General features: G+C 32.7%; 1 protein-coding gene across 2 annotated transcripts in view; it reads left to right on the top strand.

The window, feature by feature from the left end:
* AP3B1 (adaptor related protein complex 3 subunit beta 1) overlaps nucleotides 1-24,214 on the top strand; it is a 218,325-nt gene that overhangs the window by 117,580 nt on the left and 76,531 nt on the right. For both annotated transcript variants that reach the window (XR_012495075.2, XM_019728166.3), the window contains exons 16-20: nucleotides 6,814-7,000; nucleotides 7,973-8,103; nucleotides 13,411-13,519; nucleotides 16,140-16,305; nucleotides 23,883-24,024. Coding sequence is in view for 1 of the 2 variants with exons in the window: in XM_019728166.3 (XP_019583725.3) it covers nucleotides 6,814-7,000; nucleotides 7,973-8,103; nucleotides 13,411-13,519; nucleotides 16,140-16,305; nucleotides 23,883-24,024 (735 nt within the window). In the remaining variant the exon portion in view is untranslated. The remainder of the gene's footprint in view (nucleotides 1-6,813; nucleotides 7,001-7,972; nucleotides 8,104-13,410; nucleotides 13,520-16,139; nucleotides 16,306-23,882; nucleotides 24,025-24,214) is intronic.

Here is a 24,214-nt window from a genome sequence, read left to right as displayed (position 1 = left end):
TATATTTTAGAAAGATACTTCTAGATAACCACAATAGACTTCACCAGCAGCTAGTGAAACATGACGTTTAGAAAATAAGCCAAAATTTCACATATTTTTATATAACTCACTGTTTTTAAATGATTAAATATATAAATAGGTGAATGAAGGTATCTGTAGGTTTGTACTCTGCTCTCCAGTTTTTCATTTCTCAAGAAAAGGGGTTTGAGAGAATTTATAAATAAAAATTAGCATTAAAGAATGATTTTTTTAGCACCATCAACTTGACAGTATTTTTAAGTTGTATGGTTCATCCCCACTGAATATGAAACAGAGACTAAAGTAATTGCTTTGACTAAATGTAAAAAAATGTTTTTCTGTACTGATTTATATTAGCCATCTTTAAAACTAAACCAGGGAGACCCAAGTCACAGTGTCCAGAGAGTGGTTTGCCATGAAGTCCGGATAGTTACTTGTAGAGTCCTGATATTTATTTGTAGATTTGAATTCCCTTTGGTCTGGATGCCTCAGTGAGCATTTCCAGAATTTTTATTGAATTACTTAGTTATAGGGAATGTGTAAGTTGATTTTTGTAAGATTTAGAACGTTCTGTTCATTTGTATGCTTAAGGAATAATTTAGTAATAAACTTCTTTATTACCTCAAAATGTTTTTACCTGGTATAAAGAAGAATTTAAAAATTACTCAGCAATGTGTTTTCAGTATGGTTGAGTTAGGTCCTACTGGACTGACCCTCTCACAGAGGACAACTGTAAACTCTGGGAAAATATAAAAAACAACTGCCTCAAGTCTTGGAAGAGTAAAGAAAAGCAGGAAGATTCTGAAGGGGAATTGACACTTGGAAGAAGGGAATAGCGCAGAGTAAATTTTCCCACTTTTATGACTTTTATCCTGAGGACACGCTACAGTTGGCACTATGCACAGAGGCTAAAACTCTAAAAGGAAACCCAAAGCCCTTCTGGCCTGAAAGAGCAGAGAACATGGTTCAGGGAAACTGCAGATCCTGGAAAGTTAGGGAAGAATTCTAGAAAAGAGAGCCAGAGTGGGGTGTCTCAAAATCTGTGAATAACTCTGCCCATGTCTGTGGCTGACCCCTGAACTATGCATGTGCAGTGCAGATTCGGAACAGCACAGCTAAAAATAAAGGAATCAAACAAATTTGAACTGCACCAACAAGACAAAGTTAATTGTCTGCTAAAAGAAACAAACAAAAATCAATACCCATTCAAAGAGAATAATAATGTCCAGAGTCTCTATATCATAACCTTTATAATGTCCAAGATATAATACAAAATTACTCTACGTAAGAAGAACCAGGATGGGGAGTTATTGTTTAATTGGTATAGAGCTTCATTTGTGAAGACATAAAAGTTTTGGAGATGGTTATGGTAATAGTTACACTATGGATGTACTTAATGCCACTGAATTACACATTTAAAAATGGTTACAATGGTATGTTTTATGTATATTTTACCACAATAAAAAAGAAGACCAGGAAAATGTGATTAATTTTCAAGGAAAAAAAACAGAAACAGAAACCAATCCTGACGTGACCCAGATTTGAAATTTGCAGGCAGACATTTTGAAGCAGTTTTAATAATTTTGGTCAATGATATAAAGGAAAATATAGCCACAATGAGTGAAAAGATAAGAAATCCCAGCAGAGAAGTAGAAACTAAAAAGGAATCAAATGGAAGTTTTAGAACTGAAAAATATAGACCTGAAAAATCACCATCTTGTCTTTAGTATTACGTATTTTTCAATATTTTAATATTTTGGCGGTATAGAGATATAAAACTGCTTCATGTAGTTTTTTTGTTGTTTTTTTACTAAGCTCTATTACATTATAGTAAGACTCTTTAAACAAACTTCTATAAGTTTCTTTAATTTTCTGATTCTGGGTCCTTCAGATGGACATTTATATTTGGAAAGCAGTTTAACTGTGTGTGATAGCTACCATAGAATTATTTGATGTCAATTACTGGGAGGCAGGTCGTGAATGACAGTACAGCCTCTCATGCTGGACTGTTGGGCTTTAAATCCTGTTTTGCCACTTACTAGCTACATTATTTTGGACAAGTCATATAACCTATCCAAAACTTAGTTTCCTTATGTAAAATGGGAATTATAGTAATATAGTCAGTTCTTTATAATGCAATATGTATGTTCTTAAAAATCATTGTGCTTTACGAAATTGCACAATAAAATTCACAGGGATTGTTGGAAAAATGGAGCTAGAGGCACAACACTCAAAAACTTCACTGGTGACACATTAAAAAAAAAAAAAAGAACCTCATGAAAACAACAGCCTTACATGTGTTAAATGGTTAAGAAATACATAAATATTACAATGAATATACCTCTTTATCTTGTAAAAGGTTTGAGGTTTGCTTGTGGAAATGGGTGTTGGAAAGGTTGTATTTGTGAGTTAAGTAGTGGAAAGAGGGTTAATCTGAAATTGGATGGAGAGTTGTACCACCAAAAATGGCTGAATGTGTCCCATAACACATGTGGTGATCTCAGGTAGATGTTTGAGATGGGTATGTTTCATTATTCCTACACAGCCCAGTTCAATTGAGTACAGTTTCCTGCCATCACCTCGTGTTTCTTGGCAGACAACATCATGCCTAAGAAAACACAAAATTCACATTATGCCCAAATTGTTTTCTAATACATCAACTAAATCGGAACAAATGCACATTTTCCAAACAATCGTTAGAGCAGAACTCACTGTCCCTACCTCACAAACTTGTTATGATGATGAAATGAGACAATCCATGTAAAGTGCAAGGATTTCCTGGCACATAATAGTGCTTAGGGGTTTTGATGGGGATTGTATTAAATCTGTGTATTGTTTTGGGTAATATGGCCATTTTAACTATGTTGATTCTTCCAAGCCACAAACATGGAATATCTTTCCATTTCTTTGTATCTTCTTCAATTTCTATTATAATGTCTTGTAGTTTTCAGTGTATAGGTTTTTCACACCCTTTGTTTATTCCTGGGTATTTTATTCTTTTTGTTGCAATTGCAACAGTTGTTTTGTCATTTATTGTGTATTGTAAATCTAAAAACTATTTATCTTGTTATTTGGCAGTTCTTGTTTTTATTTTGTTATAAGCCCAGCCACAATGAATTCTTAAAAATGAAATATTTAATAAAGAATGAAGTACTGAATTTCTCTCCCAGTACTTAACATACACAAAATGTTTATCAACATTTATCATCCACCGTGAGAATTATAGTGATATCACTGACCACAAAACAACCAGAAGACACAACGAATCTGCTAAGAAGTATCAGAATCTATTGTAAAAGTTAGGAGTTATTTTTAAAAGATTGTGTCTCATATATATGACAAATATATATAGGTGCAGATGTTTACATATGTCTCTGTGAAACATGAAAGTTATTTAGATCAAATAACTTTTTAAAAATTTTGTTCATTTTTATTCCAAGGTTTCTTTTGCACATATGAAAAATGAAGTAATAACTATTGTGTATTGGTTCCACTAACAGAAAAAGGACCTAAACAATGCTGATTTTTAAATAGTAAAACCCATTAATTCCAATAGCCGTTTGACTTTTTTCAAAGCTTTTGTACATTTTTCTGTCAGTGCTATAAGTGGAATGAAAGCTTTTGGAAGTTTATTCTGTCAAAAATGCTGTAAATGCTATTGTAAGTTTAAAAGCCCAAAATGAAAGATAAAATTAATTGTTTTTGACAAAAGGATGTTGTCATGGTTAAAATCAGTGTTCTTATTAAGAAAACGATGGAGCAGAAGTATTTTGGGAATTAGTTGCGGTGCATGCAAATAAACTTCTACAAATTGGAGTAAAACTATAATGGTCAAATTTATTGATATTTGATATGTATAGTTTAACTGAACTATAGACTTCTTATAATGAAGCTAATGTTGAAAAAACGTACTTCAGCATGACAACACACACACTGCTACGCAACTCTCTTTGTTGCATATTACCAATGGGGTTTTAGAAATGTGATTTTTGAAAAACTGCTTTGTAAATTGACCTAAGTGTCCTACATTGGCTTTTTTTTTTTTTTTCCTGAGGGGATAGAGGGTGCAAGGGAGTAAAAGAAACTTTTGTACTATATTGGTTAGATTTTGATTTGAAATCATTTCACATCTTTAAAAGTGTTCACCAAATAAAGTGTCTAAATCTTCAGCTTTTTAAAATTTTAGCAAATAACAATTCTTGGATACAAATCTTACAAACAGAAAGACATTGAAATTTATCTTTATAAAAGCAAGGGAAGAACTGAACAGATTAAGTGGTAAGAGCTCAAGATTTATTCTAGAAGTTCTGTCATTTGCAGTATCTTAACTATGAAGACTTTTTGATAGAGCTTCTGTTTTTAATTGGATACGTTTGTATTTTGTGTTAGAATGAAATGACATTGAGAAGGCAATTGATATTGCAGTATCTAAATTTAGTGATTTTAAAAGTATAAATAGAATTATTTATTTAAAATAATTATCAAAAAAGATTGATAATCATAAAAATAATTATCAAAAAACATTCATTAAATGGAGGGGGGAAAGTTATATATCCTGGCTTGAAATATTTACAAATTTCAACATAAAAGAACTCATTAAACAGAATTTTCTCCACTTACCAGATTGTCCAATACTGTAAAGAAGGTGTTTTCTCCATTAAAAATATGGTTTATAGAGAAGACTAAGTTGAAAATGTCAACAGTGTCATAATTATTGATCATAAAATTCAATTTTGAAGAGTAAGTTGAAAATGTCAACAGTGTCATAATTATTGATCATAAAATTCAATTTTGAAGAAGATTGAAGGTAACCTTATTTTTATTTAAAAAATTTTCAAAATAAGATTATATAAATATACATTCTTCAGAGAAATACCAATGACTTGGTATTAGAGACAGATGCAGCTAAGAAAGTGATTAAAGTATATTAATGAGCTCTGGAGAATTTATTCTGCTATGTTTTCATTGCGTCATTGTACAGGGATATGTTTTTATCTTTTAGAAATAATTTTATTTTGAAAATACATTTTTAATAAAACTTAAAGCCCACCAATATAATAAAACAAGTTTTATAGTCAATAAATACACGTTTTTCTTTTTATTTGTGTAATTTTAATTACTTAAAATTTTCCTAGTTCACTCAATAATTGTGTCTGTTAATGCATTGAAATGGTTTAATTTCCTACAAATTAATTCCAGGGATATGAAATACAAGCAAAATGTATCAGTCCACTAGCTCAAAAAAATCACTGCAGTGTACAGACTTCTTTTCTTTTTTTGATTTATTTTAGTTGTACATTCTAAATCTCAACACTGAAATGGACTTTAGTGTTAAACTAGTTGTAAATTCTCACTCTGTATTTGAGAAAACTAATGGTCGGACATCTAACCATTAGATTTTCCCGGTTATCCTAGCAAGTTAATTACACAGTCCAGTATATTACTTCCTTTTGAGCTGTATTCCTCATTTGGTGATTATTTTGCTAATTGTCTTTAAAAATAAGTCATAGAATTATTCTCATGTGTAGTTGAGCCAACGTGGTCTAGTAATTAGTGAATAGCAATTGTTAATAACCAAATTCAGAATAGCTCTGTTAACATTTTCATTTGTGTTTTTTATAGTTCTATTTTATTAAAACTAGGTTAATGCTTTTTAAATACATTGTTACTGATAGAAGGTTGCTTTCTATCCAAATCAGTTGTCCCAACCAGTTATTATTGTAAAAGAGTTTACCACACCATTTATTTCTGTACTTTGAGTTATTGTTGTAGAACTGTCTTTAGCTCTGCCTGACTTGATTGATTATATTTTTATGTTTCTAATGCCTATAAAATGTTCTAATGTATATGTTTATTTTTGCCATGTATTATGAATCCTCTTTAATTTATAGTTGTGATTATATGTGTGTAACCTTCTAAATTAAAAATATGCTTTTCAACAAAATAACTGGAGTTTAAATACAAGGCTATTTTGTTAACATTTCAATTTGGCTTAATATTAAGATTATCTCAATATACGTTAATGTAGTACATTCAAAAACTGACTTAGGAAATCTTATTACAGTGTAAAAGCTACTATAATAAGTTGTTCCCTTACATAAATAAATAAATGACCAATATTGCGGCTATAAGCGGCATGGGGGGGAAAAAATGGAAGGAGTCTTTTATCCTAGTTTTTAGAGGGCATCAGCAGCTTGCTTTTATGAAAAAGTAACAGCTAAATGCACTGCAAATAATTTGCAGTAATCCAGTTCAGTGATTCATGTGTCTGCTTTAATGGGTCATAATTCAGGGTAAAGTAACTGAGTGCAGTCAGAGTGCAGACACTGCTTATGCCAGGGACAGTATCTCTTCATAAAACACACCTCAGGAGAAGCAGTTTGCCAACCCCCTAATACTCTCTGATGTGTTGATGTCCTGCATATTTTTCCGATTAAGTTTTGAGTGCCATGTTTTTAGTTGTATTTCCACATTCATTATTCTCATGTAGACCCTTCAGCGGGTTTGCCATATATGATTATTTTTTTAATGATGCCTTTCTTTCCACTTCAGCAGTTTAATAATCTAGCACATGGCTGCTTCTCAGTACTCAGCATTCACCTCCCCAGTAGTGAAGAGGACATGTGCTTTGGCTTCAAAATTCCATTTGCAGCGTTAGAAATGCATATTCCCTATGGAACAACATTTGTTTGACATAACCATTCATTTTTATTACCTCTTTAAATATGTTTATCCAGAGTTATCAATAATCATAAATAACTGTATTCTCATCTTGTTCTGTTTTTTTTCCAACAGACAAAATTGCTTACCCAGTACATATTAAATCTCGGCAAGTATGATCAAAACTACGACATCAGAGACCGTACAAGATTTATTAGGCAGCTTATTGTTCCGAATGAGAAGAGTGGAGCTTTAAGTAAATATGCCAAAAAAATATTCCTAGCACAAAAACCTGCACCACTGCTTGAGTCTCCTTTTAAAGGTATTATTATTAGAATATAACTGTACGATATATGTTATCTTAAAAATTATGACAGTATGTCCCATTTCTGATGTGTTTAAAATTTATCTCTTAGGAAATATAAATGATTAGCATATATAAATTTATAAAAACAATGTGCTTTCTATTCATTCATCTGTTCTTCAGAACAAGCTTTATATTAGTTAAAGTTTGTATTTTTATAGACCTTATTTACCTAAATAATTTCAATCTTCTGATTTTATTTTTATTGTTACTAAACAGTATTGCTGAACAATAGATAGAAAGCTGTCGCTCTTGTAGACATTGACTTCATTTCTATTTTAAATAGGTAGCTTTATTTAATAAGGAATATAATTCACCTTAATAGTGAATTATTATTTATTAAGTATTCTGTGTTCAAAACAAATTTTTCTACAAATAATTATTTCATGAAAATATTCCTTTATATTTAAATTTGTTTTTCAAAGATGGAAATTGACTTATTTTTCCCAGCTTTTTAAAACAAGTAATTAATCACTTTCACAATTAGCTATTACAGTTGGAATCAGATGATTATATACCTTGGTTTTCATATTTTTTTTTACTTAATTGTTGTAAAGTGATAAAAAGCAGTTCAGTTTTGTAGAAAAACTATTAAAATTCTGGATGTGTTTATGCCAAGACATGTATATGGATTGTTTAACTGTGCTGTCATTCTTAATATTCACAGTAAAGTAATTTTTAGAGAAGCTACATTTCAGAGCAACACCTCTAAACACACTGACTGATTAGCTTTTTTATTGACCATTATGGGGGAGATTATTGTAATCTATGGACTGAAATCAGTTTTTTGACCTATGAAGAGCTTCCTAGTTTATATTTATTCCTTGACATTTGAGGTAATATGCCAATTACCTTGAGTTCTGATTAGGATTGTTCTATGTTATATACAGTTCATATTGTTTATTTTTATGTTTTCCTCTATTTTAATAGATAGGGATCATTTCCAGCTTGGCACTTTATCTCATACTCTCAACACTAAAGCTACTGGGTACCTGGAATTATCTAATTGGCCAGAGGTGGCGCCTGACCCATCAGTTCGAAATGTAGAAGTAACAGAGTTGGTAAGTTGACCTTTCTGAAATTAATTTTGTCAAGCAGTGGGAGATTCTAGAATAACTATTGTTTTATGTAAAAGCTCTTTTGGGGGACTTGAAAATTGAAAATTGTTCTGGTATTTCTAAGTGTAATGTGTTAGATATATGCGTATCTCACTGTTATGGGAACTAAATATTATAGTGTTCCTGTGTCATTGTACATGTACTGTTCCTTTTCTTCAAGGAAATAGAGAATTGAATTCTCTGCGTCAGTGCCACCCACATCTGTGGTATTACATTTGTAGCTGTGTAGATTCAATTTCTAAGGTATTTAGTTTCATTGGATTGAGCTTTTTCAACTTTGTTTAGAGATTCGTAAGCTTCCTGTCAATGTTTTTCTAAATAATTTTTGCTGTTCTCTTCCAGAGAAACCATACAAAGTGTTCTGGATTTTCTGATGAACCTGTTTTAAGTGAAGCCTAAACGTAAATAGGGAGCACTGTGTACCAAAAATGTCTTTAGACAAGGTCACAATTAAAATAAATAATATGTTGCTTTCGTATTAAAAAAAAAAACTTGTATATAAATACTCTTTTCCTAGATCTTTTAAAAAACGCTGGCTACTAAAGTAAAAGAATTAATGTTCTTTCCTAATGTTATCTTATGTAAACAAGAAAAATAAAAAGAGGGTCCTCTGATTGTCTTTAGAGATTGCTTATGTATCCAATACTTTTTAAAGTAGAATTAATGAAAAAGAGCAATTAGGTATTGTATTCTGGATTCTTTTCTGGTAGAAAAGTTATATTGAACAAGAATTCAGATAACCAGAGTTCTTTACCACTAATTCCTATGGGAAAGGCAGTTAATCTTCTTGCCTATTAACTTATCATATACAATGGAAGAAAATCTTTGTTACTTTAAATAGAAGAATTTCTATAACAGGCATAGCCATGTAATTTGCTCCTTTTGAGAAATACGTTTCTCTTAACTATTCAGACTTACCCTGGCTTTGGAGCTTGGCCAGAAGCAGTAATAATTAATAGTGGCTCCATTGAACAAACCCTGGCAGTATGCTTTGATAAGGTTTTACAAACATTATCTGTTTAAACCTCGTAATGATTATACGTGTAAGTGATGGTTGTTTTTCCCATTTTGCAGATGAAAAAACTAAGGTTCAGAGAACCTTAGTAAATTGCCCAAGTTCATGTAGATAGTAAGTGAGGGAACTGGGATTCCAGGAACTGGGATTCCAACCCACATCCATCTGAGTCCACTGTTCGTGCTCTTACTGCATTGTAGTGCTGTTTAACATGAAGAGAGGAAGCTTGAGCTTGTTTGCAGATCTGTACTATCCTTAGCACTTAGCACCATCATTTTCATGTTGTGACAAATTCTCTACTTAAAGATGATTTTTAAAAATGTAAAAGTTATTAAAACTAATTGCATATCTATTCTTCCTTGCAAGTAAGTATGTTTATTTTCTCTTAAATCTACGTACTCTTAAATACTCTTCAAAAAGATTGGCTTATATGTGCAACTTTTGGTCAGATGCTAGAATGCCAAGAAAATATTCTTTGTTATTATTTTTTTTCCACAGATATACTCTTTCTCCTAATTTCTTCTTATCCCGGCTCATTGTTTTTATGGTTCTGTTCTTTTTCATTACTGGGTCCATCATGTTTTGGCCCAAGGAAAACCATCCTTTTATCCTCCTCCCACTCCTGTCCTTGCTGCCCTATTCCACAAAAAAAATAAAATAGAATTATTTATCTTCTCAGAAATTGATAGCAATGCTATGCCATTTAATTTGGTCTCAATAGTATCCTCATATTGGCTGATAGATTGGTTGGTTGGCTGGTTTCTTTCATTTTCATGTGCTCTTCTAAGCATTAAGTACCTTACAGGGAGAGTACATACTCAACTAACCTGTTTTCTTATGTTCATTTCACCTGCCCAGTTCAAGACAAATTGATTTCTTTTTCCTTTTGCTGACTACATTTGGGAAGTTCATAATTGGTAACTTATTTATAGAGAATAATTATAACTGATGCAACTCAGTTAAAGAAAACTGTAACTATCCATTGATGTCAGGTAGAAAACAGTTTCAATCTATTGGTCTCTGGACAAATTGGCTTAAAATTATCCTATGAAAGGCGCAATTAAATATAAAAATAATACACATTGTTTTATTTTCAAATACAACTGTGACAGTGCAGAGTCATTCTTGCCTCTTACTCTAATTCTGCCCCCCCCCCCAAATAGGTACATCAATGTATTTCATGCACATAATACACTGTGTTATCCTAGTTTTACTATAAAATAATCTTACAGGGTTGTATCTTGTTACTATGAAATATAATTTAGTAAGAAAAAATAGCCTAAATTTAGATAATCTGGTATTTTAACCAAAACAACAGGGAACCTAGTCAGATTGACAATAGAAGTCATTTTGAATTACATACGACCATTTCCAGGATATCAGATACAATGGCTATTTATATTATGATACCAGTAAGTTTTGAAGATCCATTAGAATTTGTTTGCTTAGTTCTAGAAAATCCTTTTCTTCCCAGTTATAGAAGGACTGTCTTTTTTATATCAAGGGTATTTTGCTTTACATATACATATGTTATCAATATTTTACCGCTCATAAGAACTTTAAAATTAAAATATTTCGCTATTCTTTCTTCTCTTTTCTCTGATATTTCTTTTCTCTTAGAATGATATGATTATAATATAAATCATAAAAGATCGTAACAAATGAAAATATTTTTTATTGTTTGAAACTCCATGGTCAATGGCCATGTCAAGGTAATTTGCCCCTTTGAGCGTAGATGCCTCATTTCCCTTATTTATTGATTTAGTCTTACTCTGAAAGCCTTAGTCTAATTAATTTTTTTCCCATAACTTGATCTAACACACTTTTTACCAGATTTCAGAAAAATATTTAGACTTAAGAAAATCTGGACTTTAGTGTTTACTGAATATAGGAGAACTTTGTTTATAGAATACATATTTGGAGGTCAGAGCATTTTAAATATACATATAAAAAGAAAGGAGTATTGCAGATCTGATTCAAATATACTTGAATAATTTTTACTCATTTTGCTATTGTTGTCCATGTAGTAATTTTCTAGGTTACTGAAGCTTATTCTTTTTAAGCAACATACCTTAAGCTCTTAAACCCTTTAGGTCAGTGGTTAGCTGCACGTTATCTTGTAGAGATCTTTAAACAAAACAGACCTATGTCAGATTTACACCAGACTAATTAAATCAGAATCTTAAGAGGTGAATCCCAGACATCAGCTTTTCTAGTATTAGTATTTTTATTGTTTATGTTAGTATTTTAAAAAATATTGTCAGGTAAATCTAAACATGCATTTAGTGTTGACAACCATTCTTGAAAACAAGATCTCTATCATGCTGTAAATTCCTCTATAGCAAAATACATACTCTAGCAGACATAGTAGAAATTCAGTTAAAAGTGTGATAAATAAATGAGTCTTAACCACTTTGACCTTTTAAAAAATATACATTTCCCTATCTTTTAAAAGAGAGTATGTGAAACATGATATTTAGTTTTTTCTTGATGAATCAAGGTCACAATTACGAAAATAATTTATTTTACTTTAATACACTGTATTAAAGTCTTTAAGGGGCTATTCAGACAGCTAATAATTATTGTGCCAGATATCTGTGTACAAAACATTAAAAAAATCCCTGCTCTTCAGAAGCTGACATTCTAGCAGGGATAAACTGACAGTAAAAATAAATATATAAATTGTATAGTATGTTAGAAAGTAATAAGTGCTGTGCCAAAAAATAAAAAGATTAGAGCAGAGTAAGATCAGAAGTATCAGGTGTGGGAAGTTGGAATTTTAAATAGAGTGGTCCTCCCTGAGCTGACATTTGTGCAAAGATTTGAAGGAAGTGAGGGAATTATCTGGGAATAGTGTTGGAAGTGGAAACAGCTGGGAGAAAAACCCTAAGCATGCCTGGGGTGGTTGAAGGAACAGTAAGGAGTGGCTGGAGCAGAGAGGGCAGGAGGGAGAGGAGCAGGACGTGAGAGAGGCAAGGCGGATGGCATGGTTATGTAGGGCCACGCAGACTGTTGTAAGGACTTTGGCTTTTTCTCTGAAATGGGGAGCTGTTGCAGGGTTTCAAACCAGGCATTGGCTTGATCACACTTAGGTATTAATAGAATCGTTCTAGCTGTTGTGAATAGAATCATTCTAGCTCTTGAAGTGGTGGGTAGGGGGTGGGAATAGAAGATAACCGATTAGGAGGAGACTGTTGTAGTCATCTAGGAGCCAGAGATGACTCTGACAAAGGTGGCAAAGGACCAGGTGGCTAAAGGCTTTCTTAATGAATTAGATGTTTAGGATATGAGAGAAAAAGAGAGAAGTCAAGGATTACCCCAGGATTTAGTCTGTTGAGAAGGTTAGGGCTATTTATTACCTACATTAATTTTTTTTTCTTACCCCAATATCAAGCTGTGAACTTGCATTTCTTATTACTGTTATTGTGTCTACCTCTAATTGCCTTCGCCTCTTCTAGACTATATTGCTTTAGTTTAAATCTTCTGTAGACCCAAACACAAAAATATTTAAAATTGCATGTATAAGGTTGTTAACATACAAGGTGTGTATCAAAAAATACGGTGAATGTTTAAATTTAAAGAAATAATTACAGTAAAAGACACATTGCCATTAATCCCCCTCACTTCAAACACACTTATCCCATCATTCTTGCCGCTTTCTGAAGCAGTTCTGGAAGTCCTCTTTCATGAGTGTCTTCAGTTGCACTGTCGTGGCTGCCTCAATATCCTGAATCATTTGACTTTGGGGAAGAGCGAGAATTCTCACGCTGCCAGAACCAGTGAATAAGATGGATGAAGACACACTAATATTTTTATTTGACAGAAATTGCCATATACCAGAAGCAATGTGTGACATGGAGCCTTGTCATGATGGAGGATGATTTACGGCACACTTTAAAACACACCTTCTCTCAACCGTAGCTCACACCCGACTGACTGCACTGAACAAGTTGAAACTTGTCATTCACTGTTAACTAAGGTTTGATGTGCCCCTTGCTATATTGAAGATCCCTGCCTTTCCGTTGGATGGCATCTGGCAGCAGCATTCATCGTATTTATTGATCACACCTTGTGTAATGGGCTCTGAGAGTTTATGTTCCTCTATTCAGTAGTGAAGGGGAATCAGTCTTAATGCCAGGACTTGTAACGGTTACCTTCTCTGTTGAGGCCTTAAACTTTCCTCTGGGTTCACAGTGTATTCTGAACTCATTTATATTTACATATTTTTAAAACAGGCAAAAGAATGGACTCCAGCAGGAAAAGCAAAGAAAGAGAATCCTGCCAAGAAATTTTATTCTGAATCTGAGGAAGAAGAGGACTCTTCTGATAGCAGCAGTGACAGTGGTGGGCTTTATAATTTATTAAAAAACATTGTTCACTGTAGCGTACATGCTATGCCTCCAACAAAACGATAAGACCTAGTACATAATATTCAACGAGTGGGTTTAAAATTTATACTATTATAATAATTTTTTTCATTTACATATCACTGTTTCGTTTTCAAAGTAATTTCCAATTCCTTCTTATTTGACATTCCCTCTTGGACACATAGCTAATAAATGATAGAGTTGAAACAAAAACTCATGCTTTTCTAAATTCTAACCCCATCTGCCTATCATATTCATTAGCATATTGAAAAACATTATTTTACATTTGATAAGCCTTTAGTGGGACCTTTAAAAGTAATTGTCTTTTATTAAAATACAGTTTATTGTAAACTTTGAGCAATCTGTTCCTCATCCATTTTATACTCTTCTATTTCTACATGAATCTTTATAGAGAGAAAGCTAAAAATAATAAATCTCTTGTGTATTATAAAGAAACAAAGATCTAAAAAGATTGAGGGCAACAATGACAAGAATGCTAAATCAAAAGGATTTATAAGTTCTGGGATTTAGCTATGCAAATTGGATAATGTACTTAACCTTTCTCTATATCTGATAAATGAAGAGGTAGAGTTAGATGCTTTTTTAGTCCCTTCAATACTAGAATTCTGTGAGTGATTTGCATAATGGAAAATATATCGGAGTTATTTTCTAACATTCTTACTAACAATTAACCTAGTAGACTTAGCCGACCCTAAATCAAATGACCCCTTTCTTCTAAAACTTTTATTCCCTAGGGAACCAGGGGAATGTTGTTTGGTCATCTGTTACCTTTCTCTAAGGTAACTGACTCATTTTTTTCCTGTTTCCCCTATCAAAGTCTTTGTTTTTAGTATCTGATAAATTAATCTGTGGTACATTACCTTGTGAAGTAATAAGCTGAAAAATGGAGAAAATAGTGCAATCCAGAGAGTGCTAAAAAATATGGACTTTCAGGCATGATGTAGACCATTGAGAAAGACCTGTTTGTATAGTTAAGAGATAAATATGAATATTTAACGTCATACCATTTATTCGCAAGCTCATGCCTGTTCATAGGCTAACCTTTTTCATACGTATTTGAAATACTTCTTTAAAACTTTTCATGGGTGTCAGGAGTTCTGTTTTACTTACTGGAGGAAATAAATTACTTTTCTCTTTAGAAGGTACAAGATCCCCCCCGTGTAAAAGTCTTTTTAGAATAAATAAATTCCTTCAAGGATTTACTAACTTGAAATGTAAGTAATGGTACCTGAAGTGAACTGGACCCGGATTTATGTTGAACTCCCATGTAATTCACTTGACAGAGTAATTTAGGTGCTGTAATTTCTTTTCATAATTTATGACATAAGCCAGTTGCCTGAGTTAGTACTTACATGTGTACAAATTTGGTATCACAACAAATTCAGAATAATTCTTATTCAGCAGTTTTGTTTTGTCTTTGTAAAATTTGGGTAAGATAAACTTTGCTCTTTGTAAAAGCTGGTGGTAATGAATGGCCTGCCATGTGGCAGGCACTGGTATCCTAATCGCCTTTACATGTTGTAAACGATTTAATCTTCACCACACCTCTATAAATTAGCTAGTATTATTATCCTCATTTGCAGGAAAGGAAACCGAGACCCAGAAAGTTTGATTAACTTGCTTAGTCTTGCAACTGATAAGTGGCAGAGGCAGGATTTGAACCAGACATTCCAACTTGAAAACCCATGCTTTTAACCACTGCAAGCTACTCCTGGCTTTTTACTGTGTAATCCATAAGTCAGTCCTTGTAAAATAGGTACTTACCTATTAGAATAATATTTTAACAAGAGGTTATGTTTCTGCCTAAGTGTTCTACATCGGATAGATCACTAGTAGGGGCAACAGTTTGTCCTCTTATTTAGGATACAACTCTATACCTATAATCATTTCCAATGGTAAATAATCACACTTCATGTTTAAAATACACATAAATATACTGTATGCATCCCTTCTGTATACCATAGACCTAGTATACCATAATGTGTACATAAAACAAATGTATAGCTCATCATTGTAACGTTATCATCTCTTAATCTATGGAAAACTCCTATGCTAGCTAAAATAAGTAATAACTTTTTAATTAGTAATTTTGTTTATTGCCTTTGAATTTAGAAATTTTTGGAAATTATTTGACTGCCTCATTCTCTCTCAAAATTTGCTCTTTGTTCTTAATAAGATTCAGCTGTTGCCTTTTCTAAACAAAATTTCCTGTTATAAATAGAAGAGTTAAAAATTAACTTTTTATCCTTACATCATCGTTATAACAGTCTTTAAAAAAAAAAAGTTTTTGCCATGCCTAAATACTTATGGATATTAAAAGTGAAATTCTCTTAAATTTGGTTCATCTTTTCTTTGCTTTTTCCTGCTCATTATCAGAGCCCCTTCACGCTCCCTTACTGTAGGATTCCAGAGGTCTGAATGATTGGAGTGCAGGAATAGAAAGTGTTAACAAGTGGAGTCCAGTAAACGCAAATTCAACATCTGGTTTCATTTGTGATGAATATTGACAGTTACTTGTGTCCTTGTGTATAATTAAATGGCTGTACATCAAAGAGCATCTGATTCTATGTTTTCAGAGAGTGAATCTGGAAGTGAAAGCGGAGAACAAGACGAAGAAGGAGACAGTAGTGATGACAGCAGTGAGGACTCCAGTGAGAGTGAGAGTGAGAGTGAGAGTGGAAGTGAGTCTGAAGTAGAAAACAGAAGAACAGCCAAGAGGAACTCGAAAATCACAGGCAAAGGGTAAATCATTTTGTCAGAATTTCCTTCAAAAAATATTCTGTGGTATTTCCCTTTAATTCATAGAGTAAGTGAAAAAATAAGTGTAGTTTTTCCTCAGCAGATATTAAGTCTTGTAAAATTAATGTAAAATACTAGTTCATATTATTCTACTACTTATAATGCTTCGTTTTTATTTTGAACTTGAACAAATCTTGGGGCTACGTTTTGAAAACTTGTATAACCTTGGAAGGCTGAGTTAAGTGATCAAGCAGTAGGTATGAAACACTTAATTACCTTTTGTAGCAATTTTGCTGAGGGCTAAAATTAAATTCTTCAACACTTTGCCATTATGTAACTAAGACAATTGATTTTTCTAAATAATGTTATATTAAAAAGATTATGATCCAAATATTAGAGTCAAGGGCTGTGAAGGAAGACGGTCATAAGATATTTAAGTGGTAGCTCTTTTAAAGATCTCCCATTATCAACAACATTATCATGTATTAAAATGTCATTAAAATTTTGAGTAATTGGGGCTAATACCTTGGATTATAAGAGTCTGTTTTCCCCACTGCTGTCAGTGAGTGGCCTCTGCAGACATGATGGCCCTTTCCCTGGGAGCCTGCTGCCCGCTCACTTGATGAGCTTGCAGCCCAGCTCAGTCGTGGCTGACAGCCCTGATTGGGGCGCAGTACGCTCTCTGCTCCTTTTATTACAGACAGTAATTAAAGCAGCTCGCCCTGCCACTTCCATAACAAACACAGCATAATGCCCTAATTATGACTTTATTAATTTAAGTCAGGATTTAATGATTTTAAAAGTGATTTATATTGTTTTTCCTGTTCAGAACAAATGAAATCTGTAGGTTAAATTAATACAGGCTTTTCATCATTGCAAAGTTAAAAAGCTAGTTACCAGTAAATTCTTTTCATTAGATTAACATCTGAAACTCTAAGCAGTAAGGTAAACAATAATTACCCATCAAAATTGAGTGATGCATAACAAAATAACGCTTTTACCTTTAAAATCTTATCTTTAAAAGCTAGAAGTTAAATATATTCAGAATTACTTGTTGCAACAAAGGAGATACTTGGTGTGTAATGGCCTTTTCTTTGAGAGAAATTCTATACTTCTAGTTTAATATCAGAATAGTTATGATTACATAGTTTATAAAAAGTACCTTATTTCTGGGAAGGGAAAGTTTGGTTCAGTGCACTAAGTATCTTTTCAGGTAGCAGAAGTCAGTATGCTAAAAACTTATAATCATGTATCATAATAGATTAACTTCATTATATTTTTCCTTCAGAAATGGACTTTTCTCTTTACCTATGTTTAAATGTAAAATAATTGTCTATTAGATCAAATGAAGTCTGAGATGCCTTCTAAACCTTATAATTTTAAGTATATATTTTAACCATTGAATGGGGGATAATAAATTGCTATTCTTTTGGGGGGGGAGCATATTTATTTTTATTTTTATTATTAGTTTTAGGTGTACAAAACAACATAGTGATTAGACATTTACACACCTCAAAGTGATAACCACAACAAGTCTACTACCCATCTGACACCGTATAGAGCTATTACAATACCATTTACTATATTTCCTATGCTGTACTTTACATCCCGTGACTATATATTTAATTATAGTTGGCATTCAGTATTATTTTATATTAATTTCAGGTGTCCAGCGTAGTGGTTAGGCATATATAATTTATGGAATGAGTCCCCCTGGTAAGTCTAGTACCCATCTGACACGATACATAGTTTTTACAATATTATTGACTATATTCCTCATACTATTTTGCATCCCCGTGACTATTTTGTAGTTACCAATTTGTGCTTCCTAATCCCTTTACCTTTCTCATTCATCCTCCCAACCCCCTCCCATCTACCAACCATCAGTTTGTTTTCTGTATCTGTGAGTCTATTTCTGTTGTGTTTATTTGTTTAATCTGTTCTTCCGATTCCACATGTAAGTGAGATAATAATGGTATTTGTTTTTCTCAGTCTGACTTATTTCACTTAGCATAATACCCTCTAGAGGCATCCATGTTGTTGCAAGTGGTAAGATTTCATTCTTTTTTTTGGCAGAGTAATACTCCATTGTATGTATGTACCACCATTTCCTTATCCAGTCGTCTATTGATGGGCATTTTGGTTATTTCCGTATCTTGGCTATTGTGAATAGCGCTACAGTAAACATAGGGGTGCATATCTTTTTGAATTAGTGTTTTGGATTTTTTTGGATAAATACCCAGGAGTGGAATTGCTGGGTCATAAGGTAATTAATGGTTTTAATTTTTTGAGGAACTTCCATACTGTTTTCCATAGTGGCTGTACCAATTGCCAATCCCACCAACAGTGTGCAAGAGTTCCATTTTCTCTACATCCTTACCAACACTTGTTTGTTGATTTATTATGATGTCCATTCTGACAGCTGTGATGTGATATTACAGTTTTTGTTTGCATTTTTCTGATGATTGATTTATTATGTTGACCATCTTTTCATATGCCTATTGGTCATCTGTATTTCTCTTTGGAAAAATATCTATTCAGTTCCTCTGCCCATTTTTTAATTGCATTGTTTGTTTTTCTGGTGTTGAATTGTATGAGTTTTTTAATAAATTTAGGATATTAACCTCTTATCAGCTGTATCATTGGCAAATATCTTCTCCCATTCAGCAGGATGTCTTTTTGTTTTGTTGATATAAAAACTTTCCTTTGCAGTGCAAAAGCTTTTTAATTTGGTATAATTCCATTTTTTATTTTGTTTCCCTTGACCGAGGCGATATACCAGTAAAAATATTACTAAAGTTAATGGCTGAAAGTTTGCTTCCCATATGTTCTTCTAGGAGTTTTATGGTTTCAGGTCTTACATTTAAGTCTTTAATCCATTTTGAGTTTATTCTTGTATATGGCATAAGAGGGTGGTCCAGTTTCATTTTTTTTATTTTTTTTTTGCATGTGTCTGTCCAGTTTTCCCAGCTCCATTTATCAAATAGACTGTATTTATCCCATTGTATATTGTTGCTTCCTTTGTGATAGATTAAATGATCATATAGGCATAGATATATTTCTGGGATCTCTATTCTGTTCCATTGATCTATGTGTCTTTTTTTATGCCAATACTGTGCTGTTTTGACTACTATGGCCTTGTTGTATAGTTTGATAACAGGTAGCGTGGTATCTCCAGCTTTGTTGTTCTTTCTAAGGATTGCTGTGAGTATTGGGGGTTTTTTATGGATCCATATAAATTTTAGGATTATTTATTCTAGTTCTGTGAAAAATGCCATTGGTATTTTGATAGGGATTGCATTTGAATCTATAGATTGCTTTGAGTAGTATGGATATTTTAACGGTATTAATTCTTCCTATCCATGAGCATGGTATGTTTCCATTTATTTGTATCTTCTTTAATTTTTCTCTTCAGTGTCTTATAATTTTTTGAGTACATGTCTTTTATTTCCTTGGTTAAATTTATTCTTAATGTATTTTGTTTTTTGATGCAATTGTAAATGGCATTGTTTTCTGAATATTGCTTTCTGGTAATTCATTATTGGTGTATAAAAACACAAACAATTTCTGAATATTAATTTTGTTTTCTGTTACTTTACTAAATTCATATATCAGTTCTAATAGTATTTTGGTGGAATCATGGGATTCTCCATATATAATATGTCATCTGCAAGTAATGACAGTTTTACTTCCTCCTTTCCAATCTGGATACCTTTTATTTATTTTTCTTGTCTGATTGCTGTGGCTAGGAATTCCAGTACCATGTTGAATAAAAGTGGTGATAGTGGACATCCTTGTCTTCTTCCTGATCTTAAGGAGAATGCTTTTAGCTTTTCCCCATTGAATATATTAGCTGTGGGTTTGTCATATATGACATTTATTATGTTGATATATGGTTCCCTCTGTTCCCAGTTTGCTGAGAGTTTTTATCATAAATGGATGCTGGGTTTTGTCAAATGCTTTTTCTGTATCTATTGATATGACCATATGATTTTTATTTTTCATTTTGTTTATGTGGTTTATCACATTAATTGATTTGCAGATATTGAACCAAACTTGCATCCTAGGAATGAATCCCAATCGATCTTGGTGTATGATCTTTTTAATGTATTGCTGAATTCAGTTTGCTAATATTTTGTTGAGGATTTTTGCATCAATGTTCATTAGGGATATCGGCATATAGTTTTGTTTTTTTATTTTTGTTTCTCTTTTTGGAATGTCTGTCTGGTTTTGGAATCAGGGTAACAGTGACCTTGTAAAATGAGTGTGGAAGCCTACCCTCCTCTTGAATTTTTTTGAATAGTTGACAAGAATAGGTGTTAATTATTTTTTGAATGTTTGGTAAAATTCATCTGTGAATCAGTCTGGTGCAGAATTTTTGTTTGTTGGGAGCTTGTTGATTACTGATTTGATTTCTTTAGTAATACTTGGTTGGTTCAGTTTTCCTGTTTCTTGACTTAGCCTTAGAAGATTGTGTGCTTGTAGGAATTTATCCATTTCTTCCAGATGTTCCCATTTGTTGGTGTATGGTTGCTCATAATATTTTCTTACCTTTCTTTTGTATTTTGTTGTGTTAGCTGTCATTTCTCCTCTTTCATTTCTGATTTTATTTGTTTGGGTCCTCTCTCTTTTTTACTTGATGAGTCTGGTTACAGCTTTGTTTATGTTTTCTAAAAACTAGCTCTTGATTTCATTGATCTTTTGTATTGTTTTTTTAGCCTCTATTTCATTTATTTCTGTTCTGATCTTTATTATTTCCTTCCTTGTTTGGGCTTAGTTTATTGTCCTTCCAGTTTCCTTAGGTGTAAAGTTAGACTCTTTTTTTCTGAGATTTGTTTCTTTAGGTAGGCCTGTCTTGCCATGAATTTCCCTCTTAGAACTGCTTTTGCTGTGTCCCATTGATTTTCTGTTGTTGTGTTTTCATTTTTGTTTATCTCACAGTATCTTTTGATTTCATCCTTGATTCCATTGTTGACCCATTCGTTATTTAGTAGCATGTTATTTACCCTCCATGTGTTTGTGTGTTTTTCAGTTTGTTTGTTTTTTTCCTTGTAATTGATTTCTCATTTCATACTATTGTGGTCAGAGAAGACAGCTAATATGATTTCAATCTTAATTTTATTGAGACTTGTTTTGTGGTCTAGCATGTGGTCTATCCTGGAAAATGTTCCATATGCACTTGAAGATAATGTATATTCTGCTGCTTTGGATGAAATGATCTGAAAATATCAATTAAATTTTTTGGGTCTAGTGTGTTATTTAATGCCGCAGTTTCCGTGTTGATTTTCTGTCTGGAAGATCTGTCCATTGGTGTCAGTGGGGGTTTTAAAGTCCCCTACTCTGATGGTGTTATTGTCGATCTCTGCCTTTATGTGGGTCAATATTTGTTTTATATATTTTGGTGCTTCTCTGTTGGGTGCATGGATGTTTACTAGGGTTATTTCCCCTACATTATTACCATTTTATTATTCATATTTTTTATTTTCTTTTGTGTTTCTTTTCCCTCTTCTTCTTAAAGAGGTCCTTTTAACATTTTTTGTAATACTGGCTTTGTGGTAATGAATACCTTTAGCTTTTTCTTGTCTGAAAGCTCTTTATCTCCTGCAGTTTTAAATGATAGCCTTTCTGGGTCGAGTAGTCTTGGCTGTAGGCCCATGTTTTTCATAACTTTGAATATTTCCTGCCACTCCCTTCTGGCCCGCCAAATGTCTGTTAAGAAATCAGATGGCAATCTTAGGGGAGCTCCTTTGTAACTACAGTGTTTCCCCGAAAATAAGACCTAGCCAGACCATCAGCTCTAATTCATCTTTTGGAGCAAAAATTAATATAAGACCTGCTATTATATTATATTATATTATATTATATTATATTATATTATATTATATTATATTTATTATATTATATTATATTTATTATATTATATTATATTTATTATATTATATTATATTATATTATATTATATTATATTATATTATATTATATTATATTATACCCGGTCTTATATTATAGTAAAATAAGACCGGGTCTTATATTAATTTTTGCTCCAAAAGACGCATTAGAGCTGATGGTCCTGCTAGGTCTTATTTTTGGGGAAACATGGTATACTCCTAAGTGTTTTTATTTGAAGGGAGATGGTATGGTGTAGTAGGGAAGATACGGCCTTTTGAGTAAGACAGACTTGAGTTCAAATTTCAATTCTGCCTCTCCTGGCTGTGTCCTTGAGCAAGTTACTTAAGTTTCCTGAATATTATAGGATAATAATGCACCCAGTAAGAATATGTTGGAATATCTAAATTAGATGATTTGTTTGAAGTTCCTAACACTGCCTAGCACAAGATAGACTCTCTCGCCCTCTCCCCCTCTACCCTTCTCCCCCTCTCCCCCTCTCCCCCTCTGCCTCTTCCCCTCTCCCCCCCCTCTCTCTCTCTCTCTCTCTCACACACACACACACACACACACACACACACAGTAAAGAGAGCTAGACCTTCAGTTTTGAGAAAATGGCAAAGACCACAAGGCGTCTCTCTTCCCCTGAGAGACCTTTTGGCTATCTCACATTGTATCCTTTTCCTTGGAGAACTACCTCCCTGCCTTTCTGCTTGCCTTATTCCTATTTCTCAATTTATATGTCTCTTCCTCTAGGAAGCATTGCCAGTATTGGTTAAGTTTGTTTAGAAACCCCTCCAGATGTTCTCATGACATACTATATACTTCATTATTTACCATTTTTATTCCTTTATTGCCAATGCCACCTTCCTTCTCTGTGTCCTCTAGTGAGCAGTAGACTCTGTAAGGAAGGCACATGGAGATCACCTGTATCGCCCTTGTCCTCAGCACCTAACATAGTCCAACACATGGGAGGCAAGCAAAGATTTGCTCCGTGAGGGAGGGAGTGAATAAACACTAGCATCAGCACTTAAGTTTGATCATTTGGTGTTTTAAGTTTATATGTGATTATCTTACTTTTTAAATAAGACTTAGGACATTAGAAGAATAACATTTTCTCATGTACGTTTTAGGGTCACATTTGATAACATATTTAAGTCATTTTCTTGGGCGGGAATACATAAAATGAAAGTTTATTTTAGCAAAAGTAGATGTATAAATATTTAAACTTATTAATGAACTCTTAGTATTATGAGACAGCATTTTAAAATCAGCCTGAGTATCTTTGAAGTTGTTACTATTAGCACCTAATGTATATTCCTGGTAAGTCAAACATTTAATTATTAATTATTTTCTACTTTGGATATCATTGTGTTATTTTATGACCTTTTGCATGTGAGGGTGTGTGACTTAGTGTAATTGATTTTGAATGGGTTCTCATTTATTTGGTTATAGATAATGTGACCTTTAATATTATTTCACTAATATGTTCTGGAATTTTAAAACCATTTTTATCATCTTTTTATATACAAAAAAGAAATGGTTCTCAGTGAAATAATTTTCTTTAATAAAGATCTATTTACAGGCAAAATGGATAAATAGCAACATTTGCCATTTGATTTTTTAAAACTACTTGTTTATATAACAAGTAAGGGGCTTAAAGTTGATATTTCAAAATTTATTATTATGCATAGTAATTCTGAAGATGGGGAGAAGGAAAATGAAAAATCTGAAAGTTCAGATTCTTCCAACGCGGAATCTAGTTCAATGGAAGAAAGTTCATCAGATTCCGAATCACAATCAGAAAATGAATCTGAATCCAGAAAAGTCACTAAGGTAAGAGATTATACATTTATTGTAATTGAAAGTAAATATTCTTATAGCCTTTTCCCAATTAAAATTAAGTATTTCTGAAAATTAGTGTTTCGTAGAAAATAAGAAACTAAGGAAGGGATTTAACATTGTCACTGACAAGTTAAAGGAAACTAAAGTAAACACTGTCTTCATTCATCCATACCTATGATTT

This window comes from Rhinolophus sinicus, chromosome 3, assembly GCF_057876585.1.
Source record: "Rhinolophus sinicus isolate RSI-liver-muscle chromosome 3, RSI-T2T, whole genome shotgun sequence".
Lineage (NCBI taxonomy): Eukaryota > Metazoa > Chordata > Mammalia > Chiroptera > Rhinolophidae > Rhinolophus > Rhinolophus sinicus.
This window is presented reverse-complemented; position numbering and strand designations above follow the sequence as displayed.